The sequence below is a fragment of the Pristiophorus japonicus genome, chromosome 11 (assembly GCF_044704955.1).
Source record: "Pristiophorus japonicus isolate sPriJap1 chromosome 11, sPriJap1.hap1, whole genome shotgun sequence".
Classification (NCBI taxonomy): domain Eukaryota; kingdom Metazoa; phylum Chordata; class Chondrichthyes; family Pristiophoridae; genus Pristiophorus; species Pristiophorus japonicus.
The window spans coordinates 180985722-181003266 of NC_091987.1; the positions used below are offsets into that span (position 1 = coordinate 180985722).

Genomic DNA, 17545 nt, shown 5'->3' on the forward strand with positions numbered 1-17545 from the left:
CTGGTATTCAATGTTAGTGTTTTGGAGCCTTCCTGAGAATGACCATCAAGCATTACATTTTTAAACATTATTTATTCTCGGGGTGTGGCCATCGCTGACGAGAGAAGGTGATGGTGAATTGTCTTTGTTCAGTATTGAGGCCCTCGAGTAAATGTCAGTGAAACACTGGAGTCGAACATGATCCTTTCAAATGGGGCCTACAAGACATCTCTCTCACATCTGGTAGAGTTCCTTTGCTAAACCATTACAATATTTTATGGATAGAAGTGGGTTGTGAGATGTTTAGGGGCTGAAATTTTGTCCTGTCGTTTTTGAGGCGGTGACACCGATGTTAACATCTGGCGGTAGGTGCCGCCTCAAACTGCAAAATTCAGTTTTGCCACCCAAAAATCAGCGCTAAATGTGGCATTGCACACTCCCCCTCGGGCGCCAATGGAGTGGCATTTCAGGAGGCCGACCGAATTTCCCCTCGGTAGGCTGCCGGCATGAGTGATGAAAATAAAATGCAAAAAAAAAAAGTTTTCAACACTTTCCCTTACCCACACCTACACTTACCCACTGGTCCCATTAATACATAAATAGTGAAAAAAAATAAACATCACCACTTACCTTGATTCCTGAACCCTCCCGACCCGGGATCCCCGATGTCCCACCACCTTTCCCAGGCTGTACGGACTCCGGCCGGTAAGGCCACCATACTCAACTAATTTCTCAGGGGTGATGGCAGGGGAGCGTTGCATGCTCAATGACATCACCATGCGGGTGGCGGCCGAGCGCGCAGCTGTATGTCTTGGTGCCGCTCCCACTGCCCAACTAAATTGTCCGCCAGCCAAGGAACCCGGTCGTTGCTGACGGTAAGAACTTAGCCGTCCGTTTGCCATCCCACTCCGGCGGTAACGGACGGCGCGAGAAAGCGAATTTTGACCCCGTGATGCTGTAGCTTAGATGTGAGTGCTTGGGATTTGCTCTCAATCTGCCATCTCTTGTGTTTCATGTTTAGTCCCGGATGCTCCTCCTCACAGTGTTATTATTGCGACGACAGAAAATAGGAATGACAGCATTGTGGTCAGCTGGGAGCCTCCTCCTCCTGAGTCCCACAACGGCATCATTAAAGGTTACAAGGTAGGATTACATAACGCATAAGAATGGAATGTGTAGCGGGGTATTCGGGAAGGGTTACAGAAACCTGAAAATTCAGATCAAATTGCGCCTTGGGAATTTGTGAGCCTCCAAGAAAGCCTTCTGCAGGAGTTGCTTGTCCTGCAGTCCCAGTTAATGTTGATATGAAGGACTATACTGTCTTCGGTCTTCTAACAGCTTTGCAGTATTTGTGCACTCGTTGAACAGTTCAGGTGTGTGACTTTTATCAAATGTTTGACAGGAAGGGTATCCAGGTATTTAATTTGCCATTCAGCTTTTCAATATGATGTACCTGGGTTAAGGACCAAGGGTCACAGTGCAGAATTGAATAGAGTAGAAGAGAAGATGAGGTAAAACAAAAAGTCGTGGTATAGTAATGGCTGAAATATGTGAAAGAGATGGTAACATTGAGGAGGTCTTTTTTCTAATTGTTGTATGTAGGCACTCTGTTAATGACTCCAAGAGGCAGGGATATGGCACTTAAACTGTACAGACTGTAGCCCTTTATTGCAGCTCCTAGAGTGAGGACACCAAGAGGTGAGCTCCCTTTTATACTTGGTTACCTACAGTGTACAAGTAACCATTAGGTCTCCAGCAGCAGCACCCTCTGGTGTACAGGTATGGTATATACAGGGTGAAGGTACATTCAGGTCTAGTGTTACAGTACATCATCGACATGCATATATAACACTAATCATTCCAAATTCATCTACAGCAGAATATTCAACTTAAAAAAATCACTGTGACTATTCACAGTTTGGTGAGGCTTTTAGGACATCTGAGAAGCAATTCATTCATTCACAAATCTGCAGAATGTCTACAATGTTCTGTAGAGTCTCCACAGTAAATCTTTCTTTAGTATTACAGATACAACGAGTCAAATCTGGCAAACTTGGACCGAGACCATACCGATTCTCGGATTTTTCCGAATTTCGGACAAGAAAACTAAGAGCATACGTATGCTACCGAGACGGACAAAGTACTAATGGTGGCATAGGTCAGGTTGGGTCGGGCCGGGCCGAGGGTCAGTCGGCATGACTCGGACCGATTGCATGCCATTTAAAACATAGCGGTGAAGCCGATCACTAGTCCGGCCCGCCAGTTTTTGGACAATAATTTCAGATTTTATTTTACTGAAATCAAATGGGATTTTCTCAAAAATGTCCGGTTTTTGGACAATTCCGATTTTCAGACAGTCGGATTTGAGACGTTGTACCTGTACTACATCAGTTTGGTTTTGCATAAAGGCGACTTGATCTGAAGTGTATTGCATCATCCAGCAGTACAAGAAAGGTAGAGGTCGTTGCAATTTTGGGCCAGTTTTGGGGGTGACACAGAAGGTATTTTGTGAGCTCAGACTGAGAGATGTTGCTTACTCAAGACAAGTGGCGTTCTTGGCTTCTTCCCCAATTGTTCCCAGTTGCCTCGGAGTTGCCCTACTAGACATTGCTCACACCAGAATCCACAGAAACAAACTACTATGTTTTGCCAGAAAATACATCCAGCAGTAGATACACCCCCATCTGGTCAGAGTACTTCAGCAGAAGACAACTGGTCTTTGGGCATGTAAATTGTAACCTTTTGCTTGTATCTTGAGAGAGTGAGTTCACCATCCACTCTCTCTCCTGCGACAGTTGTAACTGGTGCTCTCTACTCTCCCGTCCTGTGACAGTTGGAACTGGTGCTCTCCACTCTCCCGTCCTGTGACAGTTGGAACTGGTGCTCTCCACTCTCCCGTCCTGTGACAGTTGGAACTGGTGCTCTCCACTCTCTCTCCTGCAACAATTGGAACTGGTGCTCTCCACTCTCCCGTCCTGTGACAGTTTGAACTGGTGCTCTCCACTCTCCCGTCCTGTGACAGTTTGAACTGGTGCTCTCCACTCTCCCGTCCTGTGACAGTTGGAACTGGTGCTCTCCACTCTCTCACCTGCGACAGTTGGAACTGATGCTCTCCACTCTCCTGTCCTGCGACAGTTGGAGCTGGTGCACTCCACTCTCCCGTCCTGCGACAGTTGGAACTGGTGCTCTCCACTCTTTCTCCTGTGACAGTTGGAACTGGTGCTCTCCACTCTCCCGTCCTGTGACAGTTGTAACTGGTGCTCTCCACTCTCTCTCTCATGTGACAGTTGGAACTGGTGCTCTCCACTCTCCCGTTGGTGTAGGAGGGAGGGCTTTAGTTTCCTGAACAACTGTGACTGCTTCTGGGGAAGGTGGGACTTGTACAAGTCGGACAGGTTACACCTCAACAGAGACGGGACCAATGTTCTCACGGGTGGTTTTGATAGTACGGTTTTAAACTAGCTTGGCAGGGGGATGGGAACCCAGGAGAGGGCTCTGAGCTAGTTAGAATGGGTGAGAGCTCAGATGAACAGAACCCCAAAAAAATATGCAAAAGGCAGGAGGCAACAGAGCAGAGTAGCACTGGGGTAAGTATAAACCACAAGGTGATAGGAAGGGACAATATGTATGAATATAAAGGGGCTGCAGGAGGGGTCAAAACTAAAAATCATGGTTTAAAAACTAGTATTAAAACACGCAGCACGCAGCATTCGAAACAAAGTAAATGAGTTGACGGCACAAATTTGGTGGCCATTACAGAAATGTGGTTGCAGGGGGGCCAAGACTGGGAATTAAACATACAGGGGTATCTGACGATTCGGAAAGATAGACAAGAAGGGAAAGGAGTTGCGGTAGCTCTGTTAATAAAGGATGATATCAGGGCAGTTGTGAGAGATGATATTGGCTCTAATGAACAAAATGTTGAGTCATTGTGGGTGGAGATTAGAGATAGTAAGGGGAAAAAGTCACTGGTGGGCGTAGTTTATAGGCCCCCAAATAATAACTTCACGGTGGGGCGGACAATAATCAGGGGAAAATGGAGGCATGTGAAAAAGGAACGGCAGTAATCATGGGGGATTTTAACCTACATATCGATTGGTCAAATCAAATCGCATGGGGTAGCCTTGAAGAGGAATTCATAGAATGCATACGGGATTGTTTCTTAGAACAGTATGTTACAGAACCTACAAGGGAGCAAGCTATCTTAGATCTGGTCCTTTGTAATGAGACAGGAATAATAAACGATCACCTAGTAAAAGATCCTCTCGGAATGAGTGATCACAGTATGGTTGAATTTGTAATACAGATTGAGGGTGAGGAAGTAGTGTCTCAAACGAGAGTACTATGCTTAAACAAAGGGGCCTACAGTGGGATGAGGGCAGAATTGGCTAAAGTAGACTGGAAACACAGACTAAACGGTGGCACAATTCAGGAACAGTGGAGGACTTTTAAGGAGCTCTTTCATAGTGCTCAACAAAAATATATTCCAGTGAAAAAGAAGGGCAGTAAGAGAAGGGATAACCAGCCATGGATAACCAAGGAAATAAAGGAGAGTATCAAATTAAAAACCATTGCGTATAAGGTGGCCAAGGTTCGTGGGAAACTAGAAGATTGGGAAAATTTTAAACGACAGCAAAGAATGACTAAGAAAGCAATAAAGAAGGGGAAGATAGATTACGAAAGTAAACTTGCGCAAAACATAAAAACAGATAGTAAAAGTTTTACCGATATGTAAAACGGAAAAAAGTGACTAAAGTAAATGTTGGTCCCTTAGAAGATGAGAAAGGGGATTTAATAATGGGAAATGTGGAAATGGCTGTGACCTTAAACAATTATTTTGCTTCGGTCTTCACAGTGGAAGACACAAAAACCATGCCAAAAATTGCTGGTCACGGGAATGTGGGAAGGGAGGACCTTGAGACAATCACTATCACTAGGGGGGGAATGCTGGATGGGCTAATGGGACTCAAAGTAGACAAGTCCCCTGGTCCTGATGAAATGCATCCCAGGGTATTAAAAGAGATGGCGGAAGTTATAGCAGATGCATTTGTTATAATCTACCAAATTCTGGACTCTGGGGAGGTGCCATCGGATTGGAAAGCAGCTAATGTTTAAAAAAAGGGGCAGACAAAAGGCAGGTAACTATAGGCTGGTTAGTTTAACATCTGTAGTGGGGAAAATGCTTGAAGCTATCATTAAGGAAGAAATAGCGGGACATCTAAATAGGAATAGTGCAATCAAGCAGACACAACATGGATTCATGAAGGGGAAATCATGTGTAACTAATTTACTAGAATTCTTTGAGGATATAACGAGCATGGTGGATAGAGGTGTACTGATGGATGTGGTGTATTTAGATTTCCAAAAGGCATTCGATAAGGTGCCACACAAAAGGTTACTGCAGAAGATAAAGGTACGCGGAGTCAGAGGAAATGTATTAGCATGGATCGTGAATTGGCTGGCTAACAGAAAGCAGAGAGTCGGGATGAATGGGTCCTTTTCGGGTTGGAAATTGGTGGTTAGTGATGTGCCACAGGGATCAGTGCTGGGACCACAACTGTTTACAATATACATAGATGACCTGGAAGAGGGGACAGAGTGTAGTGTAACAAAATTTGCAGATGACACAAAGATTAGTGGGAAAGAGGGTTGTGTAGAGGACACACAGAGGCTGCAAAGAGATTGAGATAGGTTAAGCAAATGGGCTAAGGTTTGGCATTGGAAAATGTGAGGTCATCCACCTTGGGGAAAAAAAAACAGTAAAACGGAATATTATTTGAATGGGGAGAAATTACAACATGCTGCGGTGCAGAGGGACCTGGGGGTCCTTGTGCATGAATCCCAAAAAGTTAGTTTTCAGGTGCAGCAGGTAATCAGGAAGGCGAATGGAATGTTGGTCTTCATTGTGAGAGGGATGGAGTACAAAAGCAGGGAGGTCCTTCTGCAACTGTACAGGGTATTGGTGAGACCGCATCTGGAGTACTGCGTGCAGTTTTGGTCACCTTACTTAAGGAAGAATATACTAGCTTTGGAGGGAGTACAGAGACGATTCACTAGGCTGATTCCAGAGATGAGGGGGTTACCTTATGATGATAGATTGAGTAGACTGGGTCTTTACTCGTCGGAGTTCAGAAGGATGAGGGGTGATCTTATAGAAACATTTAAAATAATGAAGGGGATAGACAGGATAGAGACAGAGAGGTTGTTTCCACTGGTCGGGGAGACTAGAACTAGGGGGCACAGCCTCAAAATACGTGGGAGCCAATTTAAAACTGAGTTGAGAAGGAATTTCTTCTCCCAGGGGGTTGTGAATCTGTGGAATTCTCTGCCCAAGGAAGCAGTTGAGGCTAGCTTATTGAATATATTCAAATCACAGATAGATAGATTTTTAACTAATAAGAGAATTAAGGGTTATGGGGAGCGGGCGGGTAAGTGGAGCTGAGTCCACGGCCAGATCAGCCATGATCTTGTTGAATGGCGGAGCAGGCTCGAGGGGCTAGATGGCCTACTCCTGTTCCTAATTATTATGTTCTTATGTTCTTATGTTCTGAGGGTATTGGTGAGACCGCACCTAGAGTACTGCGTGCAGTTTTGGTCACCTTACTTAAGGAAGAATATACTAGCTTTGGAGGGGGTACAGAGACAATTCACTAGGCTGATTCCAGAGATGAGGGGGTTACCTTATGATGCTAGATTGAGTAGACTGGGTCTTTACTCGTCGGAGTTCAGAAGGATGAGGGGTGATCTTATAGAAACATTTAAAATAATGGACCTTCCTTTCACTGATGGCGCTTTGGATTAATGCTTTCTCCGGACATTCTCCAGAAACACATCAGCAACAAGCCTGTTTGGGTTAGTGTTAATTGTATTAGTGGGAAATGGTAGGTAGTCTGATGGTCCATCCAATCTGTCCCACACAACCTGATGCCTTGTCGATTAATATACCATATATATCATATATACCATATATCACATTTGAAGCTCCGACCTGTGGAGATGTTCTAACACAGGTTGGGGTAGCCCACGAATTGGAGCATGCCACTGAAGCTTCCAGCACAATCTGACACAAATGTGCGACGGCTTTGAGGTGGGTGACTGGGTCACATCACCAGGCCGTTTGGAGTGTGGGCAGGACTATCAGCTGGGCCCTGGTACAGCAGAGGAGTGCGAAGGTCGTTACGGACTTGCAATCAGTGATTGGGGTGGAGGAGCGATGAGGGATCGTGGCGGAGGTTCTGTGAATGTTTGGTGCAAAGGTATGGCAGGAGATCATGATGGAGGTCCGGCGAGTGTTTTTGTGGCAGAGGAACGGTGAGAAATTGTGGCTGAGGTGCAGCGAATGAGGGTGCGGGGCCCAGAAGAGCTGAGGGCCCAGGGACAGCACGGACCAGCCCACAGTGCGATATATGTGCACACTAGCTCCGTGCAGCAGAGCAGGTCTCCAGTCGTCCTGGTTAACCCTTGCTACTGGATAAAGGCCTAGCTCTGTCAAGCCCGTGTGGTGGCTGGTGTGTAACGGTCACCACACGTTAAAAAAATCCACGAACAGGCATCTTCCACCCCCTCAATTGGAGTTCAGGACACGAACATTGGGTCCTTCATTGAAACATCTGTGAACTCATGTGGAAGCAAGTCATCCTCATTCTAGGGACCGCCTATGATGATGATGATTATATCACATATAACACATATATCATATAGATATATCATATATATACAACACACACACCCCACCAGATGAACTTGAACACAAAGTTGGGCATTTGCCACCTAGTTTAAATTCTGCTGAGTATCTGTGGCAATGCCTCAGGACTCTGTGAACAGCATGCCTGGTAACTTATTTTGAACCTCTTTGAATGTTGGCAGGTGTCCTTGGAAGGCACTGTTCCAGGAAACTAACATCAGAAACAAAATAATACAGGCCAATAAATAAATAAGTGCCAAAGCCCATATTGCAGAACATCGCCAGGGCTGAAAAGCATAGCGAAGAAGATGCGATAATGTGGTTAATGAGAAATTAGTGAACCCTAGCTTGAGTTTTAAGAGGTGGACAGAAAGGGAGATGCATCAATCCCGAGGCCCAATGCAGCTACAATAGAACCGATGCGATGGGTCTTCATTTCAGCAAAGTGAAGAAGATGATGAACAGTGGGCAGAGCTGCATTCCATAGCAACTGTCTGCCAATCCTTGATTGGTTCCATGCCCAGGTGACTGCTGGTTATGGGCAGTAAGCCCTTGTACTTCACATGCAGATACTTCAATTACTGAATTTTTGTTAAACATTTGCAGAAGCCTTGGGGGTGGGGGGGGAGCATAAATGCACTGCATATTTTAATCACTACCATTGCTACATTAATTGTTATGAAGATGGATATCTCCATCTAAGTACTTTAGTGAAGTCAAGTAAACAGAAATGCTGGAACTGCAGAAACGTTCGATCGACATCTGCAGAGAGTAAGATAGGGGCCCTGAATTGACTTCAGTGTGTCTTTTTATTTGTTTCTGGGATGTGGGCGTTGCTGACAAGGCCAGCATTTATTGCCCATCCCTAATTGCCATTGAGAAGGTGGCAGTGATCCGCCTTCTTGAACCACTGCAGTCCGTACGGTGAAGGTACTCCCACAGTGCTGATAGGGAGGGAGTTCCAGGATATTGACCCAGCGCCAATGAAGGAACAGCAATATGGTGTGTGACTTGGAGGGTAACTTCCAGGTGATGGTGCTCCCATGCGCCTGCTGCCCTTATCCTTTTAAGTGTTAGAGGTTGTGAGTGTGGGAGGTGCACCGAAGATGTCTTGGCAAGTTGCTACACTGCAGCCACGGTGTGCTGTGGTGGAAGGAGTGAATGTTGAAGGTGGTGGATGAGGTGACAATCAAGTGGGCTGTTTTGTACTGGGTGGTAACAAGCTTCTTGAATGTTGTTGAAGCTGCACTCATCCAGGCGAGTGGAGAGTATTCCATCACACTCCTGACTTGTGCTTTGTAGATGGTGGAAAGGCTTTGAGGAATCCGGAGGTAAGACACTTGCTGCAGAATACTCAGCCTCTGACTCGCTCTTGTTGCTGCAGTATTTATGTGGCTGGGCCAGTTAAGTTTCTGGTCAATGGTGACCAGATGTTGATGGTGGGGGATTCGTGATGGTAATGCTGTTGACTGTCAAGGGGCGGAGGTTAGACTCTCACTAGTTGGAGATAGTAATTTCCTGGCACTTGTGTGGCGCGAATGTTACTTGACACTTATTAGCCCAAGTCTGAATGTCATCCAGGTCTTACTATATGCGGGCATGGACTCCTTCATTATCTGAGGAGTTTCAAAGGGAACTGAACACTGTATAATCAGCAACAAACATCCCCACTTCTGACCTTATGGAGGGAATGTCATTGATGAAGCAGCTGAAGATGGTTGAGCCGAGGACGCTGCCCTAAGGAACTGCTGCAGCGATGTACTGGGGCTGGGATGATTGACCTCCAATAACCACAACCATTTTCCTTTGTGCTACCTATGACTCCAGCCAGTGGAGAGATTGCCCCTTGATTTCTATTGACTTCAATTTTACTAGGGCCTCTTGATGCCACATTCGGTCAAATGCTGCCTTGATGTTAAGGGCAGTCATTCTCACCTCACCTCTGGAATTCAGCTCTTTTGTCCATGTTTGGACCAAGGTTGTAATGACATCTGGAGCCGAGTAGTCCTGCGGAACCCAAACTGAGTGTCAGTGAGCAGGTTATTGGTGAGTAAGTGACGCTTGGTAGCACTGTTGGTGAAACCTTCCATCACTTTGCTGATGATTGAGATTAGACTGTTAGGGCGATTATTGGCCAGGTTGAATTTGTCCTGCTTTTTGTGGACAGGACCTATCTGGGCAGTTTTCCACATTGTCAGGTATTGTAGCTGTACTGGAACAGCTTGGCTAGAGGTGCGGCTAGTTCTGAAGCACAAGTTGTGAGCACGACAGCCGGGATGTTGTCTGGGCCCATAGCCTTTGCTGTATCCAGTGCGCTCAGCCACTTCTTGATATCACATGGAGTGAATTGAATTGGCTGAAGACTGGTTTCTGTGATAGTGGGGACCTCAGGAGAAGGCCGATATGGATCATCCACTCGGCACTTCTGGCTGAAGATGTTTGAAAATGCTTCAGCCTTGTCTTTTGTACTCACATGCTGGGCTCCACCATCATTGAGGATGGGGATATTCACGGAGCAGCCTCCTCCCGTTAGTTGTTTAGTTGAACACCACCATTCACAACTGGATGTGGCAGGACTGCAGAGCTTTGATCTAATCCATTGATTGTGGGATCACTTAGCCCTGTATAGCATGTTGCTTCCGCTGTTTAGCGTGCATGTAGTCCTGTGTTGCAACTTCCCCAGGTTGGCACCTCATTTTTAGGTACCACTGGTGCTGCTCCTGGCATGCTCTTCTGCCCTCCTCATTGAGCCAGGGTTGTTTGACTGGTTGGATGGTAATGGTTGAGTGAGGGATATGACAGGTTTCAGATTGTGGTGGAACAAAATTTTGCTGCTGCTAATGGTCCACAGGCGTCTCATGGGTACCCAATTTTGAGCTGCTAGATCTGTTCTTAATCTATCCCATTTACTATGGTGGTAGTGCCACACAACACGATGCAGGATGGTTTCAGTGTGAAGACGGGACTTTGCGGTGGTCACTGCTACCAATGCTGTCATGGGCAGATGTATCTGTGACACGTAGATTGGTGAGGACGAGGTCAAGTAGGTTTTTCCTTAGTCTTGGTTCTCTCACTAGGCTGCAGACCCAGTCTGTCAGCTATGTCCTTCAGGACTCGGTCAGTAGTGGTGCTACCGAGCCACTCTTGGTAATGGACATTGAAGTCCCCCACTCAAGTACATTCCGTGCCCTTGCTACCCTGAGTGCTTCTTCCAAGTCGTGTTCAACATGGAGGAGAACTGATTCATCAGCTGAGGGAGAGCGGTAGGTGGTAATCAGCAGGAGGTTTCCTTGTCCATGCTTGACCTGAAGTAATGAAACTTCATGGGGTCTGGAGTCAATGTTGAGGACTCCCAGGGCCACTCCCTCCCGACTGTATACCACTGTGTCACCACCAGGGATGATGATGGACATTGGCTGAAAGGTATGATTCTCTGAGTATGACTATCTCATGTTTGACTGGTCTGTGGGACAGCTCTCTCAATTTGCCACAATTCCCAGATGATAGCGAGGAGGACTTTGCAGGGTTGTTTCTTGTAGCGGTTTGTTACAACTGAATTTCTGGCTAGGCCATTTCAGAGGGCAATTAAGAGTCAACTACATTGCTGTGGGTCTGGAGCCGCATATAGGCAACAGATTTCCTTCCCTAAAAGACATTAGTGAACCAGATAGGTTTTGACCATTGGAAAATTGTGGGCAGCTTGCCCGCAAGTTTCTAATTGGCTGGGCTCTGTTCCAGGTGTATAAATTCCTGAGATTTCTCCCATTGTGTTCCATTTCAATCTCGAGTGCCAAGCCTTCAAAGCTGGATTTTGTAAACAAGCTCAATCAATGAGCGCAGATTCCAAACATAGAAGGCAGCTGTGCCTTTTTGTATGTGCTGTGATTCTGTAATTCGGGCCTGGGGAGAGGCCGATAAGTTGAACTGAAGTGTGATAGGCGTGAGTTGCAATCTCTGGATGAGAGAAGGAGCTCATGTCTCTTACAAATTTTTTCTAGGAGGATTTCCTCCCTCTTTTTCGCCTTTCTGCCCCCACTGTTTTCACTCTAAATTCCAGAATTAAGCCTGATGTTATCCTGCTCTATGTGTCTGAGCTTTTGCTTGCTGTCCGTGATCACAACAGGCATTGGGTTAGGCCTGGTAACGGGGCTGAACTCGGGCCTGGTAACGGGGCTGAACTCGGGCCTGGTAACGGGGCTGAACTCTGGCCTGGTAACGGGACTGAACTCTGGCCTGGTAATGGGGCTGAACTCTGGTTCAGTAACATAAGAACATATAAGAAATAGGAGCAGGAGAAGGCCATTTGGCCCCTCGAGCCTGCTCTGCCATTCAATAAGATCATGGCTGATCTGATCATGGACTCAGCTCCACTTCCCTGCCCGCTCCCCATAACCCTTCATTCCCTTATCGCTCAAAAATCTGTCTATTTCCGCCATAAATATATTCAATGACCTAACCTCCACAGCTCACTGGGGCAGATAATTCCACAGATTTATAATCCTCTGAGAGAAGAAATTTCTTCTCCTCTCAGTTTTAAATGGGCGGCCCCTTATTCTGAGACTATTGGCTAGACTTTCCTATGAGCCTCTCAAAACCTGATTGCCTGCCCAGAAAAAATGCTAATGTTTGGTAAGTAACGCTGGCGAAAATTTCACTTTTATGTTAAAATTAAATAAACCTAATCGCCCGGCAAGAAAATGGGCCTCGCACCTTTATTCTCAGCGGTTTTCTCGGCGGTTACGGCAAAACTAAATAAAACGGGCGGTTTTTAAAAAATTTAGTCCGAGGCATCGGTTGGGCCTAGGGAGGGAGAAAAAATAGAAAAAAAAATGTTCAATAAAATAAAAAGGTAAAAAACATTCCCAAGACACTTTTACACCTAATTGATGTTTTAAAATTAAAAAATAAATAAGGAACCTTTAACTTGCCTTTCTTTGCAGAGTACTCACCCACCGCCCTGTTTAAGCAGCTTCCACAGGGCGGTTCCCTCGGCGATCTGGACGGGCTTCCGTTGAGGCCAAACTTATGCCCTGGCGATTCTCTCGGCGTTGCACGTCGGCGGTTTGGTCCCGGCGGGTGTTTTCAGATTTGGGCGATACCACCGAAAAACTAAGGGGGAAACTTTCGCCGGGCAGAAAAAGAGCTGTTCCGCCGAGAAAATCGCAGAGAACCCGCCGAAAATGATAGGAAAGTCTAGCCCTATGTCCCCTAGTTTTAGTTTCCCCTATGAGTGGAAATATTCTCTCTGCATCCACCCTGTTGACCCCCTCATTACCTTATATGTTTCGATAAGATCACCTCTCATTCTTCTGAACTCCACTGAGTAAAAACCCAACCTACTCAACCTATCTTCATAAGTCAACCCCCTCATCTCCCGAGTCAACCAAGTGAACCTTCTCTGAACAGCCTCCAATGCAAGTATACCCTTCCTTAAATACGGAGACTAAAATGGTACGCAGTACTCCAGGTGTGGCCTCACCAATATCCTGTACAATTGGAGCAGGACTTCTCTGGTTTTATACTCTATCCCCCTTGCAATAAAGGCCAACATTCAATTTGCCTTCCTGATTATTTGTTGTACCTGCATACTAACTTTTTGTGTTTCATGCACAAGAACCCCCAGGTCTCTCTGTACTGCAGCACTTTGTAATTTTTCTTCATTTAATTGATAATTTGCTTTTCTATTATTTCTGCCAAAGAGGATAACCTCACAGTTTCCCACATTATACTCCATCTGCCAAATTTTTGCCATTCACTTAGCCTGTCTATATCCCTTTGCAGATTTTTTGTATCCTCCTCACAATTTGCTTTCCCACCCATCTTTGTATCAACAGCAAACTTGGCTACATTACATTCGGTTCCTTCATCCAAATCATTCATATAGATTGTAAATAGTTGAGGACCCAGCACCTGTGACACCCGACTAGTCACTATTTGCTAACCGGAAAATGACCCATTTAAGTTGACTCCCTGTTTTCTGTTAGTTAGCCAATCCTCTATCCATGCTAATATATTATCCCCAACCCTGTGACATTTTATCTTGTGCAGTAACCTCTTATGTGGCACATTATCAAATGCCTTCTGGAAAACCAAATACACCACATCCACTGGTTCCCCTTTATCCACCCTGTTCATTACATCCTCAAAGAACTCCATTAAATTTGTCAAACATGATTTCCCTTTCATAAAACCATGTTGACTCTGCTTGATGGAATTATGCTTTTCCAAATGACCCGCTACTGCTTCCTTAATAATGGACTCTAGCATTTTTCCAATGACAGATGTGGTCTATAGTTTCCTGCTTTTTGTCTGCCTCCTTTTTTAAATAGGGGCATTACATTTGCGGTTTTCCAATCTGCTGGGACCACCCCAGAATCCAGGGAAATTTGGTAGATTACAACCAATGCATCCACTATCTCTGTAGCCACTTCTTAAGACCCTAGGATGTAAGCCATCAGGTCCAGGGGACTTGTTCACCTTTAGTCCCATTATTTTACCTAGTACTACTTCATTAGTGATAGTGATTGTATTACGTTCCTCCCTACCTATAGCCCCTTGATTGTACACTATTGCGTGAAGACTGCTGCCATTTCCCTGTTCTCCAATATTAATTCCCCAGTCTCATCCTCCAGGAGACCAACATTTACTTTAGCCACTCTTTTCCTTTTTATGTACCTGTAGAAACTCTCATCTGTTTTTATATTTCGAACCAGTTTACTTTCATAATCTATCTTCCCTCTCTTAATCATTTTTTTAGTCGTTCTCTGCTGGCTTTTAAAAATTTCCAAATCCTCTGGCCTCCCACTAGTCTTGGCCACATTGTATGTCTTTGTTTTCAATTTGATACCATCCCTTATTTCATTAGTTAGCCATGCATGGTTATCTCTTCTCTTACAGTCTTTCCTTCTCATTGGGATAAATTTTTGTTGCGAGTTATGAAATATCTCCTTAAACTGGTTCAACGGGGCTGAACCCTGGCCCGGTAACGGGGCTGAACTCTGGCCCGGTAACGGGGCTGAACTCTGGCCTGGTAACAGGGCTGAACTCGGGCTGAACTCTGGCCTGGTAATGGGGCTGATCTCGGAGCTGATCGCTGGGTTTTGGTGAAGCACTGCACACATTCACATGAAGGAGAACAAACCAGCCAACAAATGTATAAAAATGTCCGACTGGTGCTGATTTCCTCCTTTCCCATTTTGTTGCCTTCATGCAGCTTATTCAGTTTGAGAAACATAGAAACATAGAAACATAGAAAATAGTTGCAGGAGTAGGCCATTCGGCCCTTCTAGCCTGCACCGCCATTCAATGAGTTCATGGCTGAACATGCAACTCCAGTGCCCCATTCCTGCTTTCTCACCATACCCCTTTATCCCCTTAGTAGTAAGGACTACATCTAACTCCTTTTTGAATATATTTAGTGAATTGGCCTCAACAACTTTCTGTGGTAGAGAATTCCACAGGTTCACCACTCTGGGTGAAGAAGTTCCTCCTCATCTCGATCTTAAATGGCTTACCCCTTATCCTTAGATTGTGACCCTTGGTTCTGGACTTCCCCAACATTGGGAAAATTCTTCCTGCATCTAACCTGTCTAAACCCATCAGAATTTTAAATGTTTCTATGAGGTCCCCTCTCATTCTTCTGAACTCCACTGAATACAAGCCCGTTGATCCAGTCTTTCTTGATATGTCAGTCCCGCCATCCCGGGAATCAGTCTGGTGAACTTTCGCTGCACTCCCTCAACAGCAAGAATGTCCTTCCTTAGGTTAGGAGACCAAAACTGTACAGAATACTCCAGGTGTGGCCTCACCAAGGCCCTGTACAACTGTAGCAACACCTCCCTGCTCCTGTTCTCAAATCCCCTCGCTATGAAGGCCACCATGCCATTTGCTTTCTTAACCGCCTGCTGTACTTGCATGCCAACCTTCAATGACTGATGTACCATGACACCCAGGTCTCTTTGCACCTCCCCTTTTCCTAATCTGTCACCATTCAGATAATAGTCTGTCTCTCTGTTTTTACCACCAAAGTGGATAACCTCACATTTATCCACATTATACTTCATCTGCCATGCATTTGCCCACTCACCTAACCTATCCAAGTCGCTCTGCAGCCTCATAGCATCCTCCTCGCAGCTCACACTGCCACCTAACTTAGTGTCATCCGCAAATTTGGAGATACTACATTTAATCTTCTCATCTAAATCATTAATGTACAGTGTAAACAGCTGGGGCCCCAGCACAGAACCTTGCGGTACCCCACTAGTCACTGCCTGCCATTCTGAAAAGTACCCATTTACTCCTACTCTTTGCTTCCTGTCTGACAACCATTTCTCAATCCATGTCAGCACACTACCCCCAATCCCATGTGGTTTAACTTTGCACATTAATCTCTTGTGTGGGACCTTGTCGAAAGCCTTCTGAAAGTCCAAATATACCACATCAACTGGTTCTCCCTTGTCCACTCTACTGGAAACATCCTCAAAAAATTCCAGAAGATTTGTCAAGCATGATTTCCCATTCACAAATCCATGCTGACTTGGACCTATCATGTCACCTCTTTCCAAATGCGCTGCTATGACATCCTTAATAATTGATTCCATCATCTTACCCACTACCGATGTCAGGCTGACCGGTCTATAATTCCCTGTTTTCTCTCTCCCTCCTTTTTTAAAAAGTGGGGTTACATTGGCTACCCTCCAGTCGATAGGAACTGATTCAGAGTCAATGGAATGTTGGAAAATGACTGTCAATGCATCCGCTATTTCCAAGGCCACCTCCTTAAGTACTCTGGGATGCAGTCCATCAGGCCCTGGGGATTTATCGGCCTTCAATCCCATTAATTTCCCCAACACAATTTCCCGACTAATAAGGATTTCCCTCAGTTCCTCCTCCTTACTAGACCCTCTGACCCCTCTTATATCCGGAAGGTTGTTCGTGTCCTCCTTAATGAATACCGAACGAAAGTACTTGTTCAATTGGTCCGCCATTTCTTTGTTCCCCGTTATCACTTCCCCTGATTCTGACTGCAGGGGACCTACGTTTGTCTTTACTAACCTTTTTCTCTTTACATATCTATAGAAACTTTTGCAATCCGTCTTAATGTTCCCTGCAAGCTTCTTCTCGTACTCCATTTTCCCTGCCCTAATCAAACCCTTTGTCCTCCTCTGCTGAGTTCTAAATTTCTCCCAGTCTCCGGGTTCACTGCTATTTCTGGCCAATTTGTATGCCACTTCCTTGGCTTTAATACTATCCCTGATTTCCCTTGATAGCCACGGTTGAGCCACCTTCCCTTTTTTATTTTTACGACAGACAGGAATGTACAATTGTTGTAGTTCATCCATGCGGTCTCTAAATGTCTGCCATTGCCCATCTACAGTCAACCCCTTAAGTATCATTCGTCAATCAATCCTAGCCAATTCATGCCTCATACCTTCAAAGTTACCCTTCTTTAAGTTCTGGACCTTGGTCTCTGAATTAACTGTTTCATGCTCCATTCTAATGCAGAATTCCACCATATTATGGTCACTCTTCCCCAAGGGGCCTCGCACAACGGGATTGCTAATTAATCCTCTCTCATTACACAACACCCAGTCTAAGATGGCCTCCCCCCTGGTTGGTTCCTCGACATATTGATCTAGAAAACCATCCCTTATGCACTCCAGGAAATCCTCCTCCACCGTATTGCTTCCAGTTTGGTTAGCCCAATATATGTGCATATTAAAGTCACCCATTATAACTGCTGCACCCTTATTGCATGCACCCCTAATTTCCTGTTTGATGCCCTCCCCAACATCACTGCTACTATTTGGAGGTCTGTACACAACTCCCACTAACGTTTTTTGCCCTTTTGTGTTCTGCAGCTCTACCCATATAGATTCCACA

The 17545-nt window shown here is 45.4% G+C and overlaps 1 protein-coding gene across 3 annotated transcripts in view; it reads left to right on the plus strand.

Moving 5' to 3' along the window:
* The window catches only part of robo4 (roundabout, axon guidance receptor, homolog 4 (Drosophila)), a 133756-nt gene that overhangs the window by 59615 nt on the left and 56596 nt on the right, over positions 1-17545 (plus strand). For all 3 annotated transcript variants that reach the window (XM_070894346.1, XM_070894347.1, XM_070894348.1), the window contains one exon: positions 1001-1122. In XM_070894346.1, coding sequence (XP_070750447.1) covers positions 1001-1122 — 122 coding nt within the window. The remainder of the gene's footprint in view (positions 1-1000; positions 1123-17545) is intronic.